The sequence below is a fragment of the Pristis pectinata genome, chromosome 1 (genome assembly GCF_009764475.1).
Source record: "Pristis pectinata isolate sPriPec2 chromosome 1, sPriPec2.1.pri, whole genome shotgun sequence".
NCBI lineage: Eukaryota > Metazoa > Chordata > Chondrichthyes > Rhinopristiformes > Pristidae > Pristis > Pristis pectinata.
This window is the reverse complement of record NC_067405.1, coordinates 46,371,917-46,394,682: the sequence shown is the minus strand read 5'-3', so window position 1 is coordinate 46,394,682 and position 22,766 is coordinate 46,371,917. Positions and strand designations below refer to the sequence as shown.

The window sequence follows — 22,766 nt, the reverse complement described above, 5'->3', positions numbered from 1 at the left end:
CACCCTACATGGTCAGTACTTAGTAACACTCCCTTTGGCAAGTATCACAGCTTGTAAATGCTTTCTGTAGCCAGCTAAGAGTCTTTCAATTCTTGTTTGGGGGATTTTCACCCATTCTTCCTTGCAAAAGGCTTCTAGTTCTGTGAGATTCTTGGGCTGTCTTTGCATGCACTGCTCTTTTGAGGTCTATCCACAGATTTTGGATGATGCTTAGGTCGGGGGACTGTAAGGCCCATGGCAAAACCTTCAGCTTGTGCCTCTTGAGGTAGTCCATTGTGGATTTTGAGGTGTGGTTAGGATCATTATCCTGTTGTAGAAGAGATCCTCTTTTCATCTTCAGCTTTTTTACAGACGGTGTGATGTTTGCTTCCAGAATTTGCTGTTATTTAATTGAATTCATTCTTCCCTCTACCAGTGAAATGTTTCCCGTGCCACTGGCTGCAACACAAGCCCAAAGCATGATCGATCCACCCCCGTGCTTAACAGTTGGAGAGGTGTTCTTTTCATGAAATTCTGCTTTCTTTTTTCTCCAAACTTTCCTGCGTCCTCACCACAAAATTCAGCGTCAGAAGTTTGCAAAGGAACATCTAAACAAGCCTGATGCATTTTGGAAACAAGTCCTGTGGACTGATGAAATTAAAGTAGAATATTTTTTGGCCGCAATGAGCAAAGATATGTTTGGAGAAAAAAGGGTGCAGAATATCATGAAAAGAACACTTCTCCAACTGTTAAGCACAGGGATGGATTGATCATGCTTTGGGCTTGTGTTGCAGCCAGTGGCACGGGGAACATTTCACTTGTAAAGGTAAGAATGAATTCAGTTAAATACCAGCAAATTCTGGAAGCAAATATCACACCGTCTGTAAAAAAAAAGCTGAAGGTGAAAAGAGGATGGCTTCTACAACAGGATAACGATCCTAAACACACCTCAAAATCCACAATGGACTACCTCAAGAGGCACAAGCTGAAGGTTTTGCCATGGCCCTCACAGTCCCCCGACCTAAACATCATCGAAAATCTGTGGATAGACCTCAGAAGAGCAGCGCATGCAAGATGGCGCAAGAATCTCTCAGAACTAGAAGCCTTTTGCAAGGAAGAATGGGTGAAAATCCCCCAAACAAGAATTGAAAAACTCTTAGCTGGCTACAGAAAGCATTTACAAGCTGCGATACTTGCCAAAGGGGGTGTTACTTTTGCTTCGGGCCCTTTTCCTTTTTTGTTATTTTGAAACTGTAAAAGATAGAAATAAAAAAGTAATCTTGCTTAAAATAGTAAAGAAATGTGTCATCTTTAACTTTATTCCTTTTGGAAATCAGGTCATCTTTTATTCGCTTAGCTATTCACAGTAACAGAAATTTTGACCAGGGGTGCCCAAACTTTTGGATGCCACTGTATCACCTGAACTCACCTATCCCCTGCCTGCGCGTGCTCCTTCTCCTCCCCACCCCCCACCCCCCCACCTTATTCTGGCTTCCGCCCTCTTCCTTTCCAGTCCTGATGAAGGGTCTCGGCCCAAAATGTTGGCTGTTTATTTCCCTCCGTAGATGCTGCCTGACCTGCTGAGTTTCTCCAGCACTTTTTGTGTATTGCTCCAAATTCCAGCATCTGCAGAATTTTTTGTGGCTCCATTATATATTGTTTGCAACTGTTTTCTCATTTGTAAAGAGGTGAAAATTTGTTCCCATGAAGTTCCTTTTGTATAATATAAACAGGAAAATCCTTGTTCAAGGAATAGCATTATAATTTTATTTATGGCAGAAATATTTTGTGTTTAAAGTGCTCTTTTCCTTGAATAACTTTTATCAAACTTCCTGCTTTCTGTCAAGATTGAATAAATTATTTGTGAAATTCTGCAAATGTTTGAATCATTTAAAGTTTGAATGATTTGTATTCTGTTTCTGTTGCAGAGATTCCAGATCCTGATGAGCGATTAGAGTCAGTTCATGAAGCATTAAAAATGTTGCCACCTGCACACTGTGAAACTCTGAGATACCTTATGGCTCACCTAAAGAAGTAAGTCATAGCCATTGATGTCAACAGTTTGTATTTATTGGTTATAAAGTTACAAAAGATTTTATTTGGGTTTTGATACATGTATTCATTTTCTTACTGAGAAATGATAGAGAACTATAGAAAATTAAATCTACACTCTCAAATTCTATTTACATGCCAATATTTCTGTTCCCTCACATCTCCTCCATATTTCTGGCAGAATGCAGACTGAAAATACTTTGTCATTCTGACAGATGAGGCATATATTGGAAAAAATCAAGGGGCCAAATGTAGCCAAACAATGCATCCCATAATAGTTCAGTCAGGAACAGTGAACATACTGTATCAGGAAGCCATATTAGACGTATCTGTTGAACTTGGAATTCAGATTTTAATGTCTCAGTCACAAGTGCAAATTATCAATATTGTTTATTTTAAGCCTTTTTTTAAAGAAACCAGTTAATGACCATTAAAGAATAGGCAATACTATTCCTATTCTGCAGTTTTCAAATACAGATTAAGTATTTGTTTCATTAAATCTGTTGCTTTGTGTTACAATAGCATAATGGTTATGTTTTTGAAAAGGTAAACAAGAGGCCTGAATTAATAGTCCAGAGACATCAGTTCAGATTCCACCATGGCAGAGAGAGTACTTAAATTTGTTAACTTTAATAAATTGAGAATAAAGAACTGGATTTTTATTCCCATTAAGAATGTCATACAGTATTGTCACATCAACCTACCAAGCTCACCAATGATTTTTACCAATAGAGATGTACCATGCCTCTCTAGTCTGGCTTGTTTGTTACTGCAGTCCCAAAACAATATGGATGATTTTTTACTACTGTTTAAAATGGTCCAGCAACCACTCTGTGAAACGAATTCAAATTAAAATATTAATAAATCAGATAGACCACTTGGCATTGGCCTAGGCACCAGATTAAGACATAACAAAGGTACACCCAGTCCATTTAACCCTGTAAGGTGATCCTCCTTAACATCTGGGAACCTGTGTCAAAATTGGCTACCCTATCCCATAAATGCAGTCTTATGCACAGAATCATTTTTTAGTTAAAATTCTAGGTTTCTTTCCTCATCACCCACTAACAGGACAAACCCACTAGAGATGATAATACAATGGTAGAGAAGGGAGTGATCCCAGGAGTTTGGAATGTTGAATCTAGACTCCCATTTCATTATCACCTGCTCCCTTCACTCAGCTGCATATACAAAACTTCATGCTGAATACTACTCAGAAGAAGCATTGAGTAAAGGAAAAGCATAATGTAGCTTGAGGGATTTTTAGATTCCATTCCTGAGAAAGGTTAGGTTGCGGTACTGCAGACTGAACTGGCCAAGTCTTGAAGTGCACGGCTGGCAGACTAGACCTCTGGTAGGTAGTAAGAGAGGCATTGTGAAAATGCAACTTGACCTCTATCCAGGTCAGATTGTCTACTGTCGATGCCTCTGACCATGATATAAATGGGTAGGAGGATCACAGAGTCCATGTGGAGACCAGGTACAACCTTCACATCAGTGGCAGCATCCACTGTTGTGTGACACTCCAATAGTGCTAAATGAAATGGATTACAAACGCATCTTGGAACTCAAAATTAAGCTCCCGGCATCTTACACGCTATCAACAGCAGGGAATTTCTTTTAAACCACGATGTGTAACTTCATTGTCTGGCATAAGTCTCACTCTATCATAATAAGCCCCTGTTCAATGAGGAGTGTAGAAGCAGGAGCAGCAGCAGGGAACCTAATGCCAACCTCATGAAGCTACAACACAGGGCCACAAGCATGCTAAACAACTGAAGGAGCATGCTATAAACTGAACTAAGCAATTTCAAAAAAGTTACAGCAGACCAGAGTTCTCCATTTCTGTTAAATGAACAACAGGAGAAGGAGACTCCATGAATATCACCATCCTAAATAATGATGGAGGCCAGGACATGAATGCAAAAGACCAGGCTGCCTTGTTTCCAACAATGTACAATCAACGCTGGGTTGATTTAAACACCTTTGGTTCATCCAAGGCCTCCACCATTTACCGATGGCTATAATGTGTGCCGTCAACAACTCACCAGCAACTTTCAAGCTGATATTTTAACTTGCCTAAATGAATGCATAACAGCCCATATTGTATATAGTCTGTTGGATGGAGGAGACCTGAGTGGTCTGAATGGTCTTCTTTGAAGCTATGTTCTAATGCGTCAGTTATCTACATCTATTATGTTTGAAAACTCTGATATTTTACTTGTCCTTGATGCTTGATTAGAAAGCCAATGGAAACAAATGTGTTGGATTTTGAGTCAAAGCTATAATATATTTGCAATACTGCTTGATTTGAGTTGTAGCTTTGCTGACTTGTGCTTCAGTGAATATTACAAGTAGTATACTAAAATGGACAGTTGTTTCTTGCAGGGTTACCCGACATGAGAAGGACAACCTGATGAATGCAGAGAATCTTGGGATTGTCTTTGGACCAACTCTAATGCGTGCCCCAGAACAGGATCCCATGGCAGCCTTAAATGACATACGTTATCAAAGACAATTAGTAGAGATGCTCATCCAAAATGAAGATGTTTTATTTTGAACTTGTTGAGAGGGCATTTTTAAACAATCAAAGGAAGAATGAGTTAGATTATTTTATTCTGGTAGCTGTTTCAGTGAGCAGGTCAAAATGACAACAATCCTTTGTACTTTTTTTATAGTAGCTTGGACATAACTTTGAATACTAAAACTGTTGGATTATACTTGGATTCTATAATGAGAGCTAAATTTATGACTTGCATGATTTGATCCTCATTTTTGTCATTATTTTCAGTGGAGCATCAGGAGTGTTACAGTTTTTTTTAAATAATATTAAATGAGCTTGCATGTTTGTGAGTTGTGTTTGTGTATTTGTTAAATGATCCAACTACACCTGTTGTAGTTGATAATTCTAGACTAGGGATGAGGCTATAATCACAGGATTTCAGAATATATAAAAACTATTGCCATCAGTGATACTTGCCACTGTACATTTCAGTTTTTAGAACCATGGTATAATTTGTCAAAATTGTGTAAATTTTACTTGTAGATTTCTTCTGAAGCAAATTGTTTTGTATAATATTTCTGTACAATCCATGTGATCAATATCAAATATCATCAGGTGTTTGTTTCATTTGAAACAAAGATTTAACTTTTATTTTTTACATTAATTTATTACAATTTGCATCACTGTATTTTTATGAACAAAACATAATGGATAAATATTCAGTGATACTCTTAGCACTTAGTAATATTCCTGAATGGTTACTTAATTTTAATGAGTTCAAAGTCAGTATAAAGTAATGGTCTAAACAAATATTGTTGGCAGTTGGAAATTATTGAACATTTGGAAGAACTGGCCCTTGAAGATTCAAAATGTATTTATAACTTGCAAAATCAAGGGTGCACCAACTTCTGAGTAGTGTTAGTCTGAGAAATGAATAATGCTTATACATATTATACTCTGAATTATATTAAGAGTTTATAATCTGTTTGTAATGTCAGAAGTTTAAATCCTTTTTAAAAACTTATTTTGCCTAGTCAGTTCAAGATGATATAAGATCTTTTATTTAAATGCTTCCTTTCAAAGTAGTGTTTCTTTATCCTTTAGTTATTATACTCTGCACTCCTTTATTCATTATGTTTGAATAAGAAATGACCCAAATCTAATAACCAAACAAGAAAAAGATTTCCTTGAGTTCAGGCATATGACAGAGTGCTCTAAATAAAGGAATAAAACACAATTATGGAATATTTAATAAAATGAAGGAGACACAATTTGGTAGTTCTACAGCAATCATTCGTCAATATCACAGAAACTCCTCATGTAGCCTTTAATATAACATTTTAGTTTATATTTTAGAATGATTGAATGCAAAATTAAGAATGGGCATTAATTTTTTGAAAGTGGGAAATAGTCACATATTAGCTGAAGGGTTCTTGTTTAAAATGGTCTGAATTTTCCTGAGAAATGCTGTTTCAGATTTCCTATGACCGCTGGTATTTCCTGACTGCACTCCTGCATTGGAGTCCAACAGCAGAGCATTAATTTACTGTAGTTTCCCAGAAGTTATAATATGAAATAAGCCAGCTGAACTTGCACCAGTTTGGACCTGGCACATATCTAGCAACTCCATTCATTGCAACAGACATGAATGGCTACACGGGAGAGAGGTAAGTTTCAGATAATTGCTTTTTTTAAATCAACTGGGTTTAATTAAATGTGTTTAATTATTTCCTGATTTTTTTTAACTTTTAATTCTATTTTTGATGACATTTATTACATTTTATTTTGTAATTAATTTTAATAGTTTTTTTACTTGTTTGTGTACGTCAGAGATATTCAAATAGATTTGAGTATTCTTCATGGCCAGTTAAGCATAGGGTTATGGTTTAAACGGATGTCAGAACTTTTTGTGGATGAGGCATGTTTATGCTGTACTATTTACAGTCAGGAGGTCCTGCATTGTTATGAACAAAGTTGCTGCTTAAAGGTCCACAGAAAGTAAGTTGGGACCTAGCATATAAGGGGTGGTGAGTGCGAGCATCTTGCTGCTCACAGGAAATTCTGGACCAATTTATTTTTCTCAAGGAGCTTGGTCTCAGGCTCAACTGTTTGGTTCAAAGATTGTGTATTGTTTCTGAAGGATATGTCTGATTGGCAGTTGGACAGTACAATCAAACTGTATACCATCACTGGTTATGAGTTCATACTTAACATTTTTTTCAACTATATCTTCAAAGGGCTTTAAGATCTCCCAGGCAACAATCTATATAAATACTCAGAGTAAGGGACATGTTAAACTCTGAAATATCTTACAAGACTAATCAAAGATTAGTTTTAAGTATCAATGTTATATTGAAGATCTGGGAAGGAAAAGTATCTTTGTCGTTTTTGATATGGCATTAGGGCAGAATATTGAGCCAATTACACAATTATATTGAGGGAAAACTGCTGGTAGAATAACAGCAACAATACAACTCCAAAAATAGTTCCAGCAAGCTGATAGTTATACAACTCTAAAGAGCTATTGGATTTTACATTTTGTTTACAGTAAATATTTTCATTATCTTGTGAAACATTAGAATAAGCTAATGTTCAAAAACTGGCGATGGACCTTGCACGGGGCTTATTGAGCCAGTGTTGTAACTAGAATTGTTTGCAGTCCACGTTCTGCAATTGCTGATCTTGGGCAAGTATTTGTAATGTAGGTGATCCTAAACTGTAATAAATAAAAGGCAGATGAAGTGCTAATGAATATTACGTTAACCAATGCTTCTCATGGGAAAGATATTCATTTGACTGTTTTAAAACATGCCCCATTGTAACTTAGAAGCATTTTAAAAACTTGATATCTGAGTGTAAATACCTTTGACTGGCGTATCTTCCTGTTGTGTTGTTCAAAGCAAGACTGAAATTACTTTGAGTTATATGTGCTAAATCATATAATGCACAGTGTATACTGTCTAACAGTAAAAGGACTGTTTGTGTTTTGATTACTCTTAATGGGTATTATTGGACTAGATGTGAAAAGTTGTCATTTGCCAACTTTGAGCTGAATTTAACCCATAATGTCTCTATAATCACGAACAGTATTCCCATGGGGAAACATTAAGAGCTTATCAATTAAAGCATGATTCTTGTGGATGGAGTTTGTCAGTGGGCTAGTAGATACTTGCATGCCTCAGCTGCTTTTGTTGGATTGAGGCTGTGAGATGAAGGTGAGCAGGAGTCACCTGGAAATAAATTATTTTCTTTCTCACATTTTATGGATCTAGCTGCAATTTCTTTGTTTTAGGAATTATATTGAATCCAAACAGATCCACATGTGACAGATGTGCCAGAATATAGATTCAAACAATGGATTTTCAAAGAAATTGCTAATAGTAGATGATATCCTGTCCTGTAAGGATGGGACCATTTGCACTACAGTGCGCATTGCTGCTGCTAAATTGGTGCAGTGTATCCTTAAGATCAGAAGATCTCATTGCTTCAAATAGGAAAAATCAGGTGGTCAGTGTCAGGATAATTGCTCCCTTCTACATTCCAAGAACAATTAGATGATTTTTGGTTTCAATTACATGGCTCCTGCTAAGGTCAGAAAACCCACCAAGAATTTGGTAATTTATTTGGATTAGAAAGGAGTTACATATATGCACTGCAGCTGAGTACTCCTGAAATGTGAAAAGAACAAAAACATTTCAAACTCCTTTTGGCTGTACATTTAGTGCTGTTGAGGTAAACTGGATTACATAGTTTTATAATAAAGGTATTATAGATTATAATGCCCAAAATATTATTTGCTGCTAAGATGGAGCTACATTTAAGTCACCTGGTTCCATTAAAACAATTAGACTTTAGAGCTTTAAGTAAGTATAATTTTGGTGGTAGATCAGAAAACTTTGCAGATCTGAAAATACCCATCAGTTTTGGTTACAGCTGAAAACCAACCAGCATTTGAGAATCTTTTTGTCACTGTAAAATAATGCAATCTGAAGTGTGAAATCTGCATGTGTTGAAGTGCCATCTTTAATATATCAATGGATAGATATATATATAAGACATTGAGAGTTGTTTGCAATTATCTGTGAGTTATGTGTTTTATTTAAGAAGTATCATTGTGAGCTGCTTGACTGCCAAAATAAATTTGGACTATCACTGAGAAAGGGCGTCCTGAGCTTTAATTGATCTGCTTGTATGTTATTTTTAAATGATGTGTTGTCAAATTTAAATTTTCAGATACATCAGCAATAAATGACTGCTACTGATTGAGAGTTTCTAATGTTATTCTGTTAATCATTCATTGTCAATTTAAACAGATTGCTTCTTGCTCTTGGCCCTTCCTCAGATATTTAAATACAGAAATCATTGAAGTAAAGTGGAAGAGAGCCTTTGCAGCTTTACCTGATCTGAATTGCAGATAGGTACAATATCTGTAGCTATTTTAAGGAGGAAAGTTGAAGAGTTTCACATTTGAAGTATGAATTTGCTGACTAATTTCCATCACCTTGATGCTAAAGATGTTGGTGTGATTAATCAGTAAGATTAAGACTGCTTTTTCTTTGGCAGTACTTTGAAGTTGACTCCCGTCCACTTCAGCTTTGTGAGTTTTGAGGCAACTCATAGGGCTAATGAGGGAAATACAGACATGGCCAAAGATGGGGTATGGCATGCCTGAAGGAACAGATGAGTGGATAGTTTGTGAGTTAGTGTGCTCTTTCCACTGCTTATGATGGGCTTCTGTGTGTTCCTAACATTTTGGACGTCACGTTCTTGGTGCCATCCTGAAAATTCCTTCAGTTGAAGTAGTGAAGGGCAAGAGATCCACAGAAATCAGTGGGAATGTTGCATTTGTTTCAAGGTAACCTTGGGAACATCCTTGAACCTTTTTCTCTGCACACCTCCAAATCTCTTCCCATGACAGAGTTTGGAATTTACATACATCTATAATGCTGGAACTTTCAATTCAAAATAAGATCTTAAGTCAAAGATTTAAAACTCCATTAACATTTCATAAGTTTTCTTCCCAAGATTAATTGATTTTGTATATGAATAAAGATAACAGACTATGAAAGCATCTTTTCCCTGTCTCTCAAACTTAATATATATTAAGTAGGTAGTGTACAGGCAGGCAGGTCCCATTCCTAAGAACTGTTCGTAATCCATCAGTTCATTAGTTCGAAATAAACAGAAACAGTGTGTGGGAGGTAGAGCAGGTGCGGGAAGAGCAGCCACCAGCCAGCCTCACTGAGTGAGCAAGTGAGTTTGCTTGGCACTCCCAGCTCTGCTTGGCTCGACCCAACCCCCAATTGTGGCTCAGAAGTGGGGGAGGTAATGGGAAGGCATGCAGAAATGCCCTGCTCCCACCCAGCAAACAATTCCTGCAGCTGCACAGATGCTGACAAGTGCTTCCCCGTCCATCCTACCGGTCTCCCAAGTGATTGTTCATGTGTATGGGTTGTCCGTGACTCGGGCATTCATAACATGGGGAGGACCTGTAGTTGCTTCAGAGGTATTCGAACAGGTTGAAGCATCCTGATCTCCAAAGCAAAATGTACATCCTGGAAGTTAGCCTTTGGTTTAGAAAGGGGAGAACTACAAATTACGGTTGCAGGTATAATAGGATTTATACTATGTCTATAGGCATGCAAAGGAGTAGGAAAATAGATTGAAAGTCAAAAAATGCAGATACTGGAAACCCAAAAAAAACTGAAAATGCTGGAAGCATTCAGCAGGTTGGGGAATAGCTGTGAAAAGAGAAATGTAGGTTCTGATGAAAGGTCTTAAATGTGAAAATGTTAACTCTGTTTCTCTTTCCACAGACGTTACCTGACCTAGGAAAATAAATTCCCCACTTTGAAATAATTATACCTTTAGAAAATACTGTCAGAACTGTAAACAGTGACTATTAGTTGATTATGCTAGGTTGTAAGAAAGTGCATTTTTACTTTGTAGTATGCTGTATGCATATAAAATCTGTGTGTCCAATGTTTAGTGAACCAATAACTCTTGCCAAGAACATTTTTATTACTTTAATTTTTTTTCATGTAGATTGTAAAATTTTGTGTAAGAATCTTATTAATATGATGACAAGTGGAGCGTGTATGCAATGCAATGAATGAAGTACATCAGTATCATTGGCAATCCAGTTTGTTCATTTGGTAAAAGAAAATGAATCTATGAAGATGGTACTTTCATTACAAACTTATCAATTAAAGTACTGTGTTACCCATTTTTAGTGTGTACTGCTGAATAAAATTATTTATATAAATTTTATGATTTTTGTAAAACTTCAGCATGTTCTGAATGTAGGTTTACCAGTCAAGCCGAAACCTCTAAAGTTTCAGGATAAACTTCGGGATTCATAGAATGATACTGCACGGGAGGCCATTCAGTTCATCATACCAGTGCTAACTCTTTAAAACAAGCTGTCCAAATAATCCCATGAAAATCAAAAAAACTGCAGATGCTCCTGTGGCACTTCAACCCATACTTTTGGATACTTGTAGAAATTATATCTCATGAATTCTGTCAGTACCTTGATTTCCAAACTTATTCAGCAGAAACTTTTGGTGGAAATGCATCCAAAAATGTGTTACAGTTAGGGATACTGGAAGCTTGTTGAGCTACCCTTCAATCTTTATTACAATCTCTCAGATTGAATAAAACCATTTGGAAATGGTTGTGATGAGCACTTAATGGCTAATATAAAGAGGCAGCCAAGCTACTTACAATTGTCATTGCACAATTTTTAGAAGAGCTGGATTGCCAATCCAAATTACTTCCAAATGCTATTGCTCTCATGAAACATATTTTGACCACACATAAGCAATTACTTGCATTTTATTAATTTTATTGAAGGCATAAGTAATAAATTTATTAATAACTTAATTTCTGTTCAGATTGTAATCAAACAATAAACTGATAAAACAGAAAATCGTGGATATATTTGAGCAAGATGAGCAGCATCTGTGGAGAGAGAAATAATTAAGATTTTGGACCTTTCATCAGAACTCAAAGTAAGAAATCAAACATTCTTTAAATTGTAGAGAGGAGTGGAAAAAGCATAGTTAATCTTTGTGATAGAGTGGAGACCAAAAGAGACTGACATGTGGCAGTGGTGCCAGCTGGGGGTGATGATGACTTGTATTCATAACTGATCTATATGGAAATAGAAAAAGATGAATGGGGAAAAAATAGTGGTAGAGCTGTGAGACACAAAGCACAGCATTTACTGGGAATCAAAAATAAAAGATAATGATGGAAATATTCAGAAGGTCAGACAGCACCTGCGGAAAGAGGGGAAAAGAAGTAAATATTACAGGTATTTCCATCAGAGCTAACTGGTAGTGGGATGAGATTCTGTTCATTGAGCTTACATTGGTCTGTGTTGGAACAGTCCACGCAGTCCTATCAACAAGAAGGTTATGTTTCATGAGTTTTAGCCATCATGTTTAGAAATAGGTTGACAGAAGAGTTAGAAACCACCAATTATGGGCAGATTGTACTTGTGTCTAACCAATCACTCCATCAGACCATTAGTGATCTTCCAGGTCCAGAAAGAAGGATAGGGCATCACCTTTGGAAACAACCAGAGATTTCTGAGGAATGCTCCCTAGATACACCACAAACCACAAAGTACCAAAACTTTGTGGATGGGGGAAGAGTAGGATGGCAGAGAAAGATGATGTGTACAGCATGTCAGGAAAACAAATTCTGAAATTAGTTGTTTCAGTTGTGTTTTTTTTCTGGTCAGAACTGGGTGGCCAACTGAACAAATTAGCATCCACATTACAGGGGCCAAATGGAAGAACCTTTCTCACCTTTGCAATTCCCTCTCTATACCCTATTGAAATTCCCAACAACGACACTGGCATTTTGCCCCAAAACTACACAACACAGAGGGTTCTCTGAAGCCACCCATAGACATGGTGTAATTTTCCATGTTTGGGAATGTAGGAAAAAAGAGTAGAGATATTTATTTTCAATTTTTGTTGACTATTCCTACACTTGCAAATTTCCTGTAATCTGTACATCTGCTGAAAGTCCAACCAGTGGCATTGATCCATGAACATTTGTATATCTTTTGTATCATAAATTGGCTACGGATCTTCTAACTGGTCTGACAAGGTGTGTTGCCTAATGCTTTCATGACTCACTCTTTGCTGAGACAATATGCTGAGCCTCAACTGCAAATAGAATTTAGCACTATTAATCTATTGCTGCTGATTTACGGTAATTATTTGGAAATAAGACAAAATCTGCAGACATAAGGAAGTTACTGGATCAATGAAAGATGCAAGGCTGAATGGCCTAGACTGGTCAAAGTGCATTCACTTTGGATCCACTCAGCTCTAAGCATGCTGCATTAGCAAACTCTTTGTTGGCAAGTTATTTGCAAGATATGCTGTATGTTTATAATATAGTTGTCAATTATTTTAAAAGGTAAGTTGTATGTTAGATGCTTAACTTGTAGCATTAAAGGTCTGGTATCTCATAGGAAGCTAAGCCAACCAGTAAACCTCATGCCTACCCAGTGCATGTTGCCATACTGGAGGCTTTAGACAGCCCAATAAAGAAAGATCTTGAGGGCCAGATACGGGATGTGGTCGTGGACTATATGTTGTGCAGAAGAGAAACAGCACATCTAAATTCGTGCCTTTCCATCTGTTTTCCCCATCTGTTGTGTTTTATAAATAAAAAAATCTTGACAGTTTTAATAGAACCTTCTCAAAAATATTAAAACATTTCCCTTACATATATCATCAGATATGGTAAGTCATTTGCTTCTTTAGTAAATGAAGTATAAAATCAGTGGTTTTCACCTATTTGATAATTTAATACAAGATAACATAATCTGACATATTTCTCCTTCAGCATGAAGCAGTTGCAGACGAATATGGCCATGATTTTAAATGTGACATTCTCATAAGGTAAACAAAAATCAAATTGCAGAAGCTGGAAATCTGAAATAAAAGCGGAAAATGTTGTAGACATTCCGCAGATCAGGCAGCTTTAAAAGTTATATGTTTCTTATTTCACAAAGTCAAAGACTCTTTGTCATTTCAGCATTTTCTGTTTTTATTTCTATGAGATAATCTTTTAAGTGTTAATTTGGTTTCATTGTTTAAATGCACTTCTGCCTTTCAGCCCCTTTTACTATCCTTCCAACGTGACCATTTTTCACCTGATTATCTGGACAAAGTGTTAGCAGCTGTATCATTGTTCTGATGAAGGGCCTCTGACCTGAAACATTACCTCTGACCCTCCTCCCACAGGTGCTGCCTGACCTGTTGGGTATTTCCAGCATCTTCTATTTTTATTTCAGTTTTACAATGGTTAACATTATAACTGAGGTTATTTGCCAACACTTGTATGCTTTATCTGGAATACTAAATGTGAATGGGAGCTCTCACTAATTTTCATCACAGTAATTTAAAACTGATTATGGAACGGAGACAGCCCCTATGAATGCCCAGGTTACCTGTGCATATTGTAGGGATTAATCTTGGAATTGATCTTTAGCGGTCCTGTCTGCTCCATCTTGTCTAGTTATTCTATAAATTGAATCACTTTTTAAAACTTTTTTCTTTAAGCAATGTATCCAACTCTTCCCCCCCCCCCAACACTACCACCACATACAATGAGCCCATCACAGTTAATTTTTAAGTTTTGTCAGAAATTTTCCCCAAATGCTTTTGACAAAATAATGCTTGTGTCTAATACCAATGAATGGTGCAGTTTACAGTAATGAATTCAGACAGAATTGGAACACCATATTTCACTGCTTTATTTATTTGCCCATTTCTGAAAAATAAAACTGAAGCTAAATCCTTAGACAATACACATTCACCAAAAATTTGAAAGATTTTACAAATTGTAACAAGGATTAATACTAACTGATTAATTTATTAGACTTGTATTAAAATAGATTAAATTAAAATCTTATCACAGATGGTGCCTAATAATTGGTTCACTTGTAGAGATGAAAAGTAAAATTGATTTCATTATGGCTCAATCACTGGTAATTGGTCTCTTTGTATCTTCTGTCTGCTCTGAAATCAATGAAATTTATCTGAAACTAGCTGCTATACCTGGCATTGCCTGGGTTATTATACTAGCAGTCATGATGTTTGCATTTATTTCCATGCAATCGAGTTTTATTGCATTCCTCGTAAATTAAATAAAATCTAACTTAGAAATTTAGTTATTCTGTGAATAATATAATTAGGGGGTTAAAATTCTATAGTTTAACTAAAGTTACCAATGAAAACATACACACTGAAAGTAAATATGTACACAAGAATTATATTTAATCTCGTTTTCACTAAGTACTTGTGACCCTATGCACAATGTGTAAATGTACCTTATTTCAATGTTGTAATGCTTAAGAATACACTATATTTCTTTCTTTTGAATCTGGAAAAAAATGTATGGATATTTTTATCTCCGACTCTAGAACAACCAACATATTGCTGACTGCATAAAAAGCATTGAGTTTTGAGATCAAGTCCAACAACTTTCAGTGTTTGTCCTTGCACCTTAATGCTCATAGCAAAACTAAGTTGAACATGAAACTGAAGTTGCTTGGTAGATCAGATGAGATGATTGGTGTCTGAGGGTTAAAGGCATTTTCACCAATAGCATTACCAGTTGTTATTGTAGCTTCAATTACACATGGTAATAATCATGCAACTGATAATCTTATGCTGTTGCATAGTATTGGTGCATCCAAGTTCCCATGTAGCACAATTGGACCTCCTTTTGACACTGTCAATAGATCTATATTGTACAGGTTGTCCGGGAAGCTTTGAAAGAAGGTCTTTACTAATGCTCTGTGCTGCATAATTTTTTTGGTGCTTTAATACTCATGCTTTAATAATCATGCTTTCATGCTTTAATAATCAAACTTTCCTCCGTCCTCACCACAAAATTCAGCATCAGAAGTTTGCAAAGGAACATCTAAACGAGCCTGAAGCATTTTGGAAACAAGTCCTGTGGACCAATGAAGTTAAAATAGAACTTTTTGGCCGCAATGAGCAAAGTTATGTTTGGAGAAAAAAGGGTGCAGAATTTCATGAAAAGAACACCTCTCCAACTGTTAAGCATGGGGGTGAATCGATCATGCTTTGGGCTTGTGTTGCAGCCAGTGGCACAGCGAACATTTCACTGGTGGAGGGAAGAATGAATTCAATTAAATACCAGCAAATTCCAGAAACAAACATCACACCGTCTGTAAAAAAGCTGAAGATGAAAAGGGGATGGCTTCTACAACAGGATAACGATCCTAACCACACCTCAAAATCCATAATGGACTACAAGAGGCACAAGCTTGAAGGTTTTGCCATGGCCCTCACAGTCCCCTGACCTAAACATCATCGAATATCTATGGATAGACCTCAGAAGAGCAGTGCATGCAAGATGGCCCAAGAATCTCACAGAACTAGAAGCCTTTTGCAAGGAAGAATGGGCGAAAATCCTCCAAACAAAAACTGAAAGACTCTTATCTGGCTACAGAAAGTGTTTACAAGCTGTGATACTTGCCAAAGGGGGTGTTACTAAGTACTGACCATGCAGGGTGCCCAAACTTTTGCTTCGGGCCGTTTTCCTTTTTTGTTATTTTGGAACTGTAAAAGATGGAAATAAAAAAAGTAATCTTGCTTAACATATTAAAGAAATGTGTCATCTTTAACTTTATGCCTTTTGGAAATCAGGTCATCTTTTACTCGCTTAACTCTTCACAGTAACAGAAATTTTGACCGGGGTGCCCAAACTTTTGCATGCCACTGTAGGTGTGCTAAGTGCCCATAAAATGGATTGGTTTGGCAAAAAAATTAAATGTTTTTTTTCAGAAACCATAAAATCCCTGGTTTCATTCTGGAGAATCTGCACATTCTCTGTTCCAAGTCCAATATATTCTCTGAGACTTGGACTTAAAGATCAACATTCTCATAATCATTATGATTTTTGTTTTGTACCCATGTCATTCTGTAATGCAGCTAGGTCCTATGAACTAAGCTGCTGGTATAAACCTCCCAGCCTCTTTTCTGTTTTGCTTAATTTCTGTCACTGGTCTCACAGTTAGAGAAAAAATAGTGTCCAGTGCCTCACTTGCTAGTCATGTACTTCCACAATCACAAACAAGAATCAGGGGCCCTGGATGATGTCATTTTCTCCACCGACCAACTTGGAAAAGGGCAGCTCCCTTTTTAAGAGCTGTATGTTGCCTCTTTAAATAGCAATTGGCTTGTTAGATTTCCAGCCTTGTCAATCAATAAACTTCCATAAGGACTATGATTAGCTCTGGCAGCTTGACCTAATGTATTTAAATAATGCCTCACCATACAAATCGATCAGCCTATCCTTTGATGCAATTGAGTAGGTGGAATGGGCATAATATCCACTGCATATCTGCTGAATATAATTGTTAAACAAGTGATCACAATGATTATCACATCAAGTGGCTGAGTAAATAATGGCATAATGACCCAGCCATTAATATAGTTTAACTCCCACTCAGAGGACTATTGCGAAGATTTAGTTACAATGTTCCTAAAGCTAGACTTTTAAACATTAAATCTGACTGCTTTTTCCTTTTCAGCTTGAGATCACTGGCTTCTATTGTACAATATAAGTAAACCTGCTTTCTGCCAAAATTAAAAGCATTGCAGTAAAATTGAAACACAAATTCTACTTCTGCCATTTTCCTTGATTTATACTCTGGAATGTACACTAACTACATGAACAAAAGAATCTAATGCCATGACAACAACCCTGGGTTTTGTGTGTCTCACAGTGCTAAAAGTAAAATGGCCTGGTTATGTTATTGGTTTAAGCATAATGTACAGCACAACATTGCAAACTGTGTGGGTGGAATTATTGAATTAGGTTGCTGAGGGATGTTAGTGCCCTCAAGATGCACTTCCTGTGCTTTTAAGTACGCCTTTCATCTAAAACAGACTTCCTTCGAACTGCACAGCTGTTTTTAATAAGAAGGCAAAGCATTACGTGGCCCTCTGCTTTATAGCCTTGCTGGGAACAGGATCACAAAAACGGATATTCAAAAAATGGAAACACTTGATTTTTGCAGATTCAAAATGTCATCATACTTCATTGAATGTTTAATAGAATGTATTTGTTTTTTTCCCCAAAAGCACAACAAAGTCAATGGTGGCACAATAAATTGTATATCCTTAAATAATGGCCTGAGGGACATATGAGTTCAGGACTTGGGTGTGCCCTACATGAAGCAGACAGCTTGTGCAATCCATTCATGGCTCCTGATCCAGCTTAAATAAAAACAGAAATTGCTGGAAATGCTCAGCAGGTTAGGCAGCATCAGTGGAAAAAGAAACACAGCTAATCTTTCAGAACTGAAAGCAGATTTATTTTTCCTTTTATTACTCTATCTCTCCCTCCCTATTCTAAAGAAAGTTCTCCAATCTGAAACGTTAACTCTTTTTCTCTTTCCACAGACACTTCCTGATCTGCTGAGTATTTCCTGTACCTTCAGTTTTTATTTCAGATTTCAAGTACCTACAGTTTTTTGATTTTCAATTCCTGCTTCAACTTAATATTTAGGGTCCAGATGTGGTCTGGGCTAATCTGTTCAACACAGCTGCAACACTGACACCCAACCAACGTTCTGGAAAATTGGATTAGCTGTGTAACTGTCATGGTTACTGGAGCAGGAAAAGACTGGGTATTTCTGTAGTGAGTGGCTCACCTCCTTCCTACTACTCGTGATGAATTATAACCATTTTCCTGATGGTTGCAGCCACAATGTTCCTGAAACTTGATACTTTGTACTGTGACTGTTAATTTGGACAGAGTAAACTCTCTATGGCAGCCAGATAATCTGTTCTAGCAATGTTGATGTTGGAGAATGTGATAAACTGTGGGCTCTTTTAAAGGACTCATTCATATCCATTAAAGAGAGCAGACGTGGCCTCATTTCAAAAGATAACACCTCCAACCCTACAACTCCTTGACTGTGGCAACAAAGTGTGAGCTAGATTCTTGTGCTTTCTTATGATTTAGGATGATTGTGGTATCAAGTGAACCACAGGTGATGTTATCCCAATCATCATCAAAGAAGTCATTAATAGAGTTGACAGTCAACGGATCCACATAAGGACACAGCTGACAATGATAATGATGTTTGGTGAGCATGTGTGTCTCTGGTGACTGAACCTGAATGCTTACAATGACCCTCCAGTGTCCCAGGTATTTTTGTAAATCACTGAGACCCTGGCGACATTGCCGACATTCTGATGCTTGGTCTGAGTTCCACCAAGACCATTACAGTCTTGGCTGAAATATTGGATGCAAGACCTGAACTCCAGAAGGGAGACATGAATGATTGATTTTAACGTCAAGGCAACGTCTGACTGAGTGTGGCGTGAATTGGCCTAACTAAAACTCCAGAGAATGGCAATCAGGGGAAGTCTCCACTGGGTAGAGTCATACTTGATGAAAGGAAAATGACGTGGTTATTGGAGGCCAGTCATCTCGGCTCAAGGACATCTCTAGAAGTTCCACAAGTTCTTGAGAAGTTCCTCAAGAAGGCAACATCTATCATCAAAGATCCCCATCGTCTGGGCCATGCCATCTTCTCATAGCAACCATTGGGCAAGAGGTACAGAAGCCTAAGGTCTCACACCACCAGGTTCAAAAACAGCTGCTTCTCTTCAGCTATTTGGTTCTTGAACTAACCTGCACAATCCTAATCACTACCTTAGTGTAGCAACACTATGACCACTTTGCACTACAATGGACTTTTTTTTGTTCTAATTATGTTCTTTCTTGTAAAAATTGGGTATAATTTATGTTTTTCTTGTGAATGCTGCTTATCTGATGCTACTGTATGTGCCTGTGATGTTGCTGCAAATAAGTTTTTCATTGCACCTGTGCATACATGTACTTGTGCATATGACAATAAACTCGACTTTGACTTTACTTCTATTTGAACCTGCTTAGACAGAACCTCTGGTTAGCTGCCATGTGCATGTCATTCCGTTCTGGACATCTGCATCTGCACACTGTAGTGCAGAGGTATGAATAACACTGGAGAGTCAGGTAGGGGCTCAACTGACTCCCCGTCCAGCACTAGACTCAGCACCATCCAGCAGCATTTGATCATTGTACTGTGCTGAAGGGTTGAGTACATCTCATGTCTGGTCACTCAGCTTAATGACAACCATAGATGACATTATCAGGTATGGCCTCATACTTTTGGATGACGTTGTTGATCTTCATTAAAAAGATAAATGAAGTTCAGTGCTTTCTTCCGCTTTTTTAAAATTAATTTTAATATTTTTAATTTGCATGAGGCAAAATTGTTTATAAATCTAATTTTTAAATAATTTTACTTTAAAAAATTATTTAAATACATCTCCAGTTATCAGTGACATTTGTGAGTAGCGGAAAAGGCCTCAACAGTTGTCAGAAGGCCAGCTGACACTCTAAGGGCAGGCCCTCAGTATCCATTGCCTGAGGCCTAGTTGCTTGTGGACCACTCCGCTTCGTGAAACCACAGCAGCAGCTCCCAGACAGCAGCATGCCTGCTGGACTTTGAGAGCCACGTGTTTGCTGAAGATCAATGCAGTGGCAGGGATTGCATGGGAGGCAAATACAAGGTGAGGGCTGAGTCAAGCACAGTTCAGCCCATTACTTTCTAGCATATTATTTGTCCACTCAACTGCATTTGTTCCACCTGCTGATGATAAGCCATTTGTATTTAGAATGATGAACCCATTTTCCAAATGTGTTTCATATGCAGTGTAAGGTGAGCACTAAAAATCACCTGTAGTAGTGGCATTGGCTTTGGAAATTTAAACCCAATCAAATTGGTCTTGAAATCAATAAAATCTGAGTCCTCAATACATCACTGGGTTCAACTTCTCTGTAATCTTAAATTTATATTTTGTAGCTTTGTAGTTTCATGTGATTTATCAGCATCACATGGGCAATGACTCCCATCATGATATTTGAGAAGGAGATAAGCAACTTCAGAGGAATAAAGAATTTAATTGGGACATTTATCAAACCAGCATCTGGGAAATGCAGCACAGACCAAAAGACCAAGGAAAGGAGACTATCCTGATCCTTTCTTTCTGAGACATCCTTACCTAAACTAATCTGATATCCACATATCTGATTACAGAGTTCCGGTATTTTCACAACAGCTGCAACATAATCATCTTACAGATGGAGTCACTGATTTGTCATTCCTGTGTTCCAGTCCATCAGTTTTACCAGTTGTATTTTCTAAATTTTCAATCTTGGTGATTGTTCTTGCTCATCATTGTTGGTTCTCTTTTTGTGATGTATTTGAAGTAGTCACTATGGTATTCTGAAGACTTCACTCACTGCTCCAGTGGCCCAAAGTCACGGGCAAGAAATGGGCTTATAGCAGATTGGCAGCCCACTTGGCACTGGGTCCTGCTGAGTCCTGATGCAGGGTTTCAACCAGAAATGTCAACAGTTCCTTTTCCTCTACAGATGCTGCTCAACCCACTGAGTTCCTCCAGTCTGTTTGTTGCTCTTGCTCCAGATTCCAGCATCTGCAGTCTCTTGGGCCCAGTTTTCTTTGCTTTGCCTTTCATGGAAAAGAAAATCAGGTACTGTGTACAAAGGCAAAGTTGATCAGCACAAATCAATTTCCCCTTTGCTCTCTGAACCTGAAAGAAAAACACTAGAAGAGTTCCAAATTTGTGTAAAGAATGGCGATTTCGTGGATTTGCACACACTGAGGAAAATTGGCACACAGCGCCAGTTCACAACGACCCCTGCAGGCCCCATGGAGTGGCCAAGAGTATTGTCAACATTCACCAACAATATGAATGACCCGAGGGCAAAACACCAGAGGGTATTCATCAGAATTGAGAAAGAGAGAAACAAATTAGCCCAGGTAGAAGAATGGGTGGAACAAATAGGGTGAAATAATGTGGCCGTTTAGGGCCAATTAAGTTCATTTGTGTCATGTGTTGCTAATGTTGTAAAGTTTGTTTAAATGTTGTATAGTCAGGCCCGATAATGTATTTAATCAGTATTTTACTTCATGCTTGGATGCTGTAAATATTACATCATTCTGGTGGTACTTGTTCACTGAACCAATCTTGCTACCCACATCTTTACTTTTAGAAATATTACCCAAACTCTCTTACTAGTCAGCAAAGGAAGGTGCCGACAGTAATATTAAGTGTGCAAATAATCCCATCTCCGTTTTATCGTCATGAGTCATTGACTATGTTGGTAGAAAGACTTGCCTTGTGAAGATCTTGTTGCAGCCGCTGGTTTGCGGTGCAGCTGCGGACCCCGGCTCGCGGAAAACCCGGGGCCGCGAGCGCAGGCTGGGACAAGTTATATAAGGACAGCCGGTGGGGCAGAGACTCTGATTATTAAACCTGTTGGAAGAAATGATGCATTACAGGAAACGTCGGTAAAGTGACCGTTGCCCGGAAAAAAAATTGGTCTCCAGTGATAGAAATGTTCAGGAAATATCCTAAAATGGAAAAACACAGTCTGTCTTAAGCTACATAGAGTCTGCTGGCGGGTTCTGCGCAGAGCCTCGTTAGCGCAGTAGGTAGCGCGTCAGTCTCATAATCTGAAGGTCGTGAGTTCGATCCTCACACGGGGCACAACTTTTTCTGAGACAGCGTTGCACTGTTTTTTGGGATGTTTTAGAATATTGCACACGTATTTTAACCTCTTCCCGCTCAACGTGGATCTTTATTATTTGGATTTTTCATTGTACTTCCTCGCACCACAATTGTTTTCACAGGGTGATAACGGCTTGTGGTGGAGTTCGCGCGAGTCCTTGCCTTAATGGGGCAAATGTAAGATTGCGCGCCCCCATACCTTCACGTTTATACATTTTTATTCTGTGTTTACTGGTGAGGCCCATGCCTCTGATTTACACCTCTCCACTAGCTTTGTGCGTTTTAACTGGAAAATGTTTATTTATTTGTCGGCCGGACGGAGAATTCATTCGGCAGATTTCCTAAGAGTGGTAACAGGCCCATATATATTGGTAAAGATATTCTGCTCTGTTACACTGGAAGCAAACAATTCTTGAGGTGATAAATTAGAAATACTGAACAGGTCATAAAGCTCTGGGGAAGGAGAAATAGAGTTAACCTTTGAGATATTTGAAGGGCAGCATTTGAAGTATTTTTGATTTTCAACTTTAAGGTGATGTTTTTTACGGGAGTAGGAAGAGGCCATCTGGATCTTT

At 37.8% G+C, this 22,766-nt stretch overlaps 1 protein-coding gene and 1 non-coding gene across 9 annotated transcripts in view; both read left to right on the top strand.

Annotated features, from left to right (window-relative positions):
* chn1 (chimerin 1) overlaps positions 1-5,076 on the top strand; it is a 92,220-nt gene extending 87,144 nt beyond the window's left edge. For all 8 annotated transcript variants that reach the window (XM_052015313.1, XM_052015295.1, XM_052015327.1 and 5 more), the window contains 2 exons: positions 1,908-2,013; positions 4,420-5,076. In XM_052015313.1, coding sequence (XP_051871273.1) covers positions 1,908-2,013; positions 4,420-4,591 — 278 coding nt within the window. In that variant the 3' untranslated portion in view covers positions 4,592-5,076. The remainder of the gene's footprint in view (positions 1-1,907; positions 2,014-4,419) is intronic.
* A 17,021-nt stretch (positions 5,077-22,097) lies between these two features.
* On the top strand, positions 22,098-22,170 carry trnam-cau (transfer RNA methionine (anticodon CAU)). The gene has a single exon. It is a non-coding gene; the product is annotated as a tRNA-Met (tRNA).
* Positions 22,171-22,766: the final 596 nt, after the last annotated feature.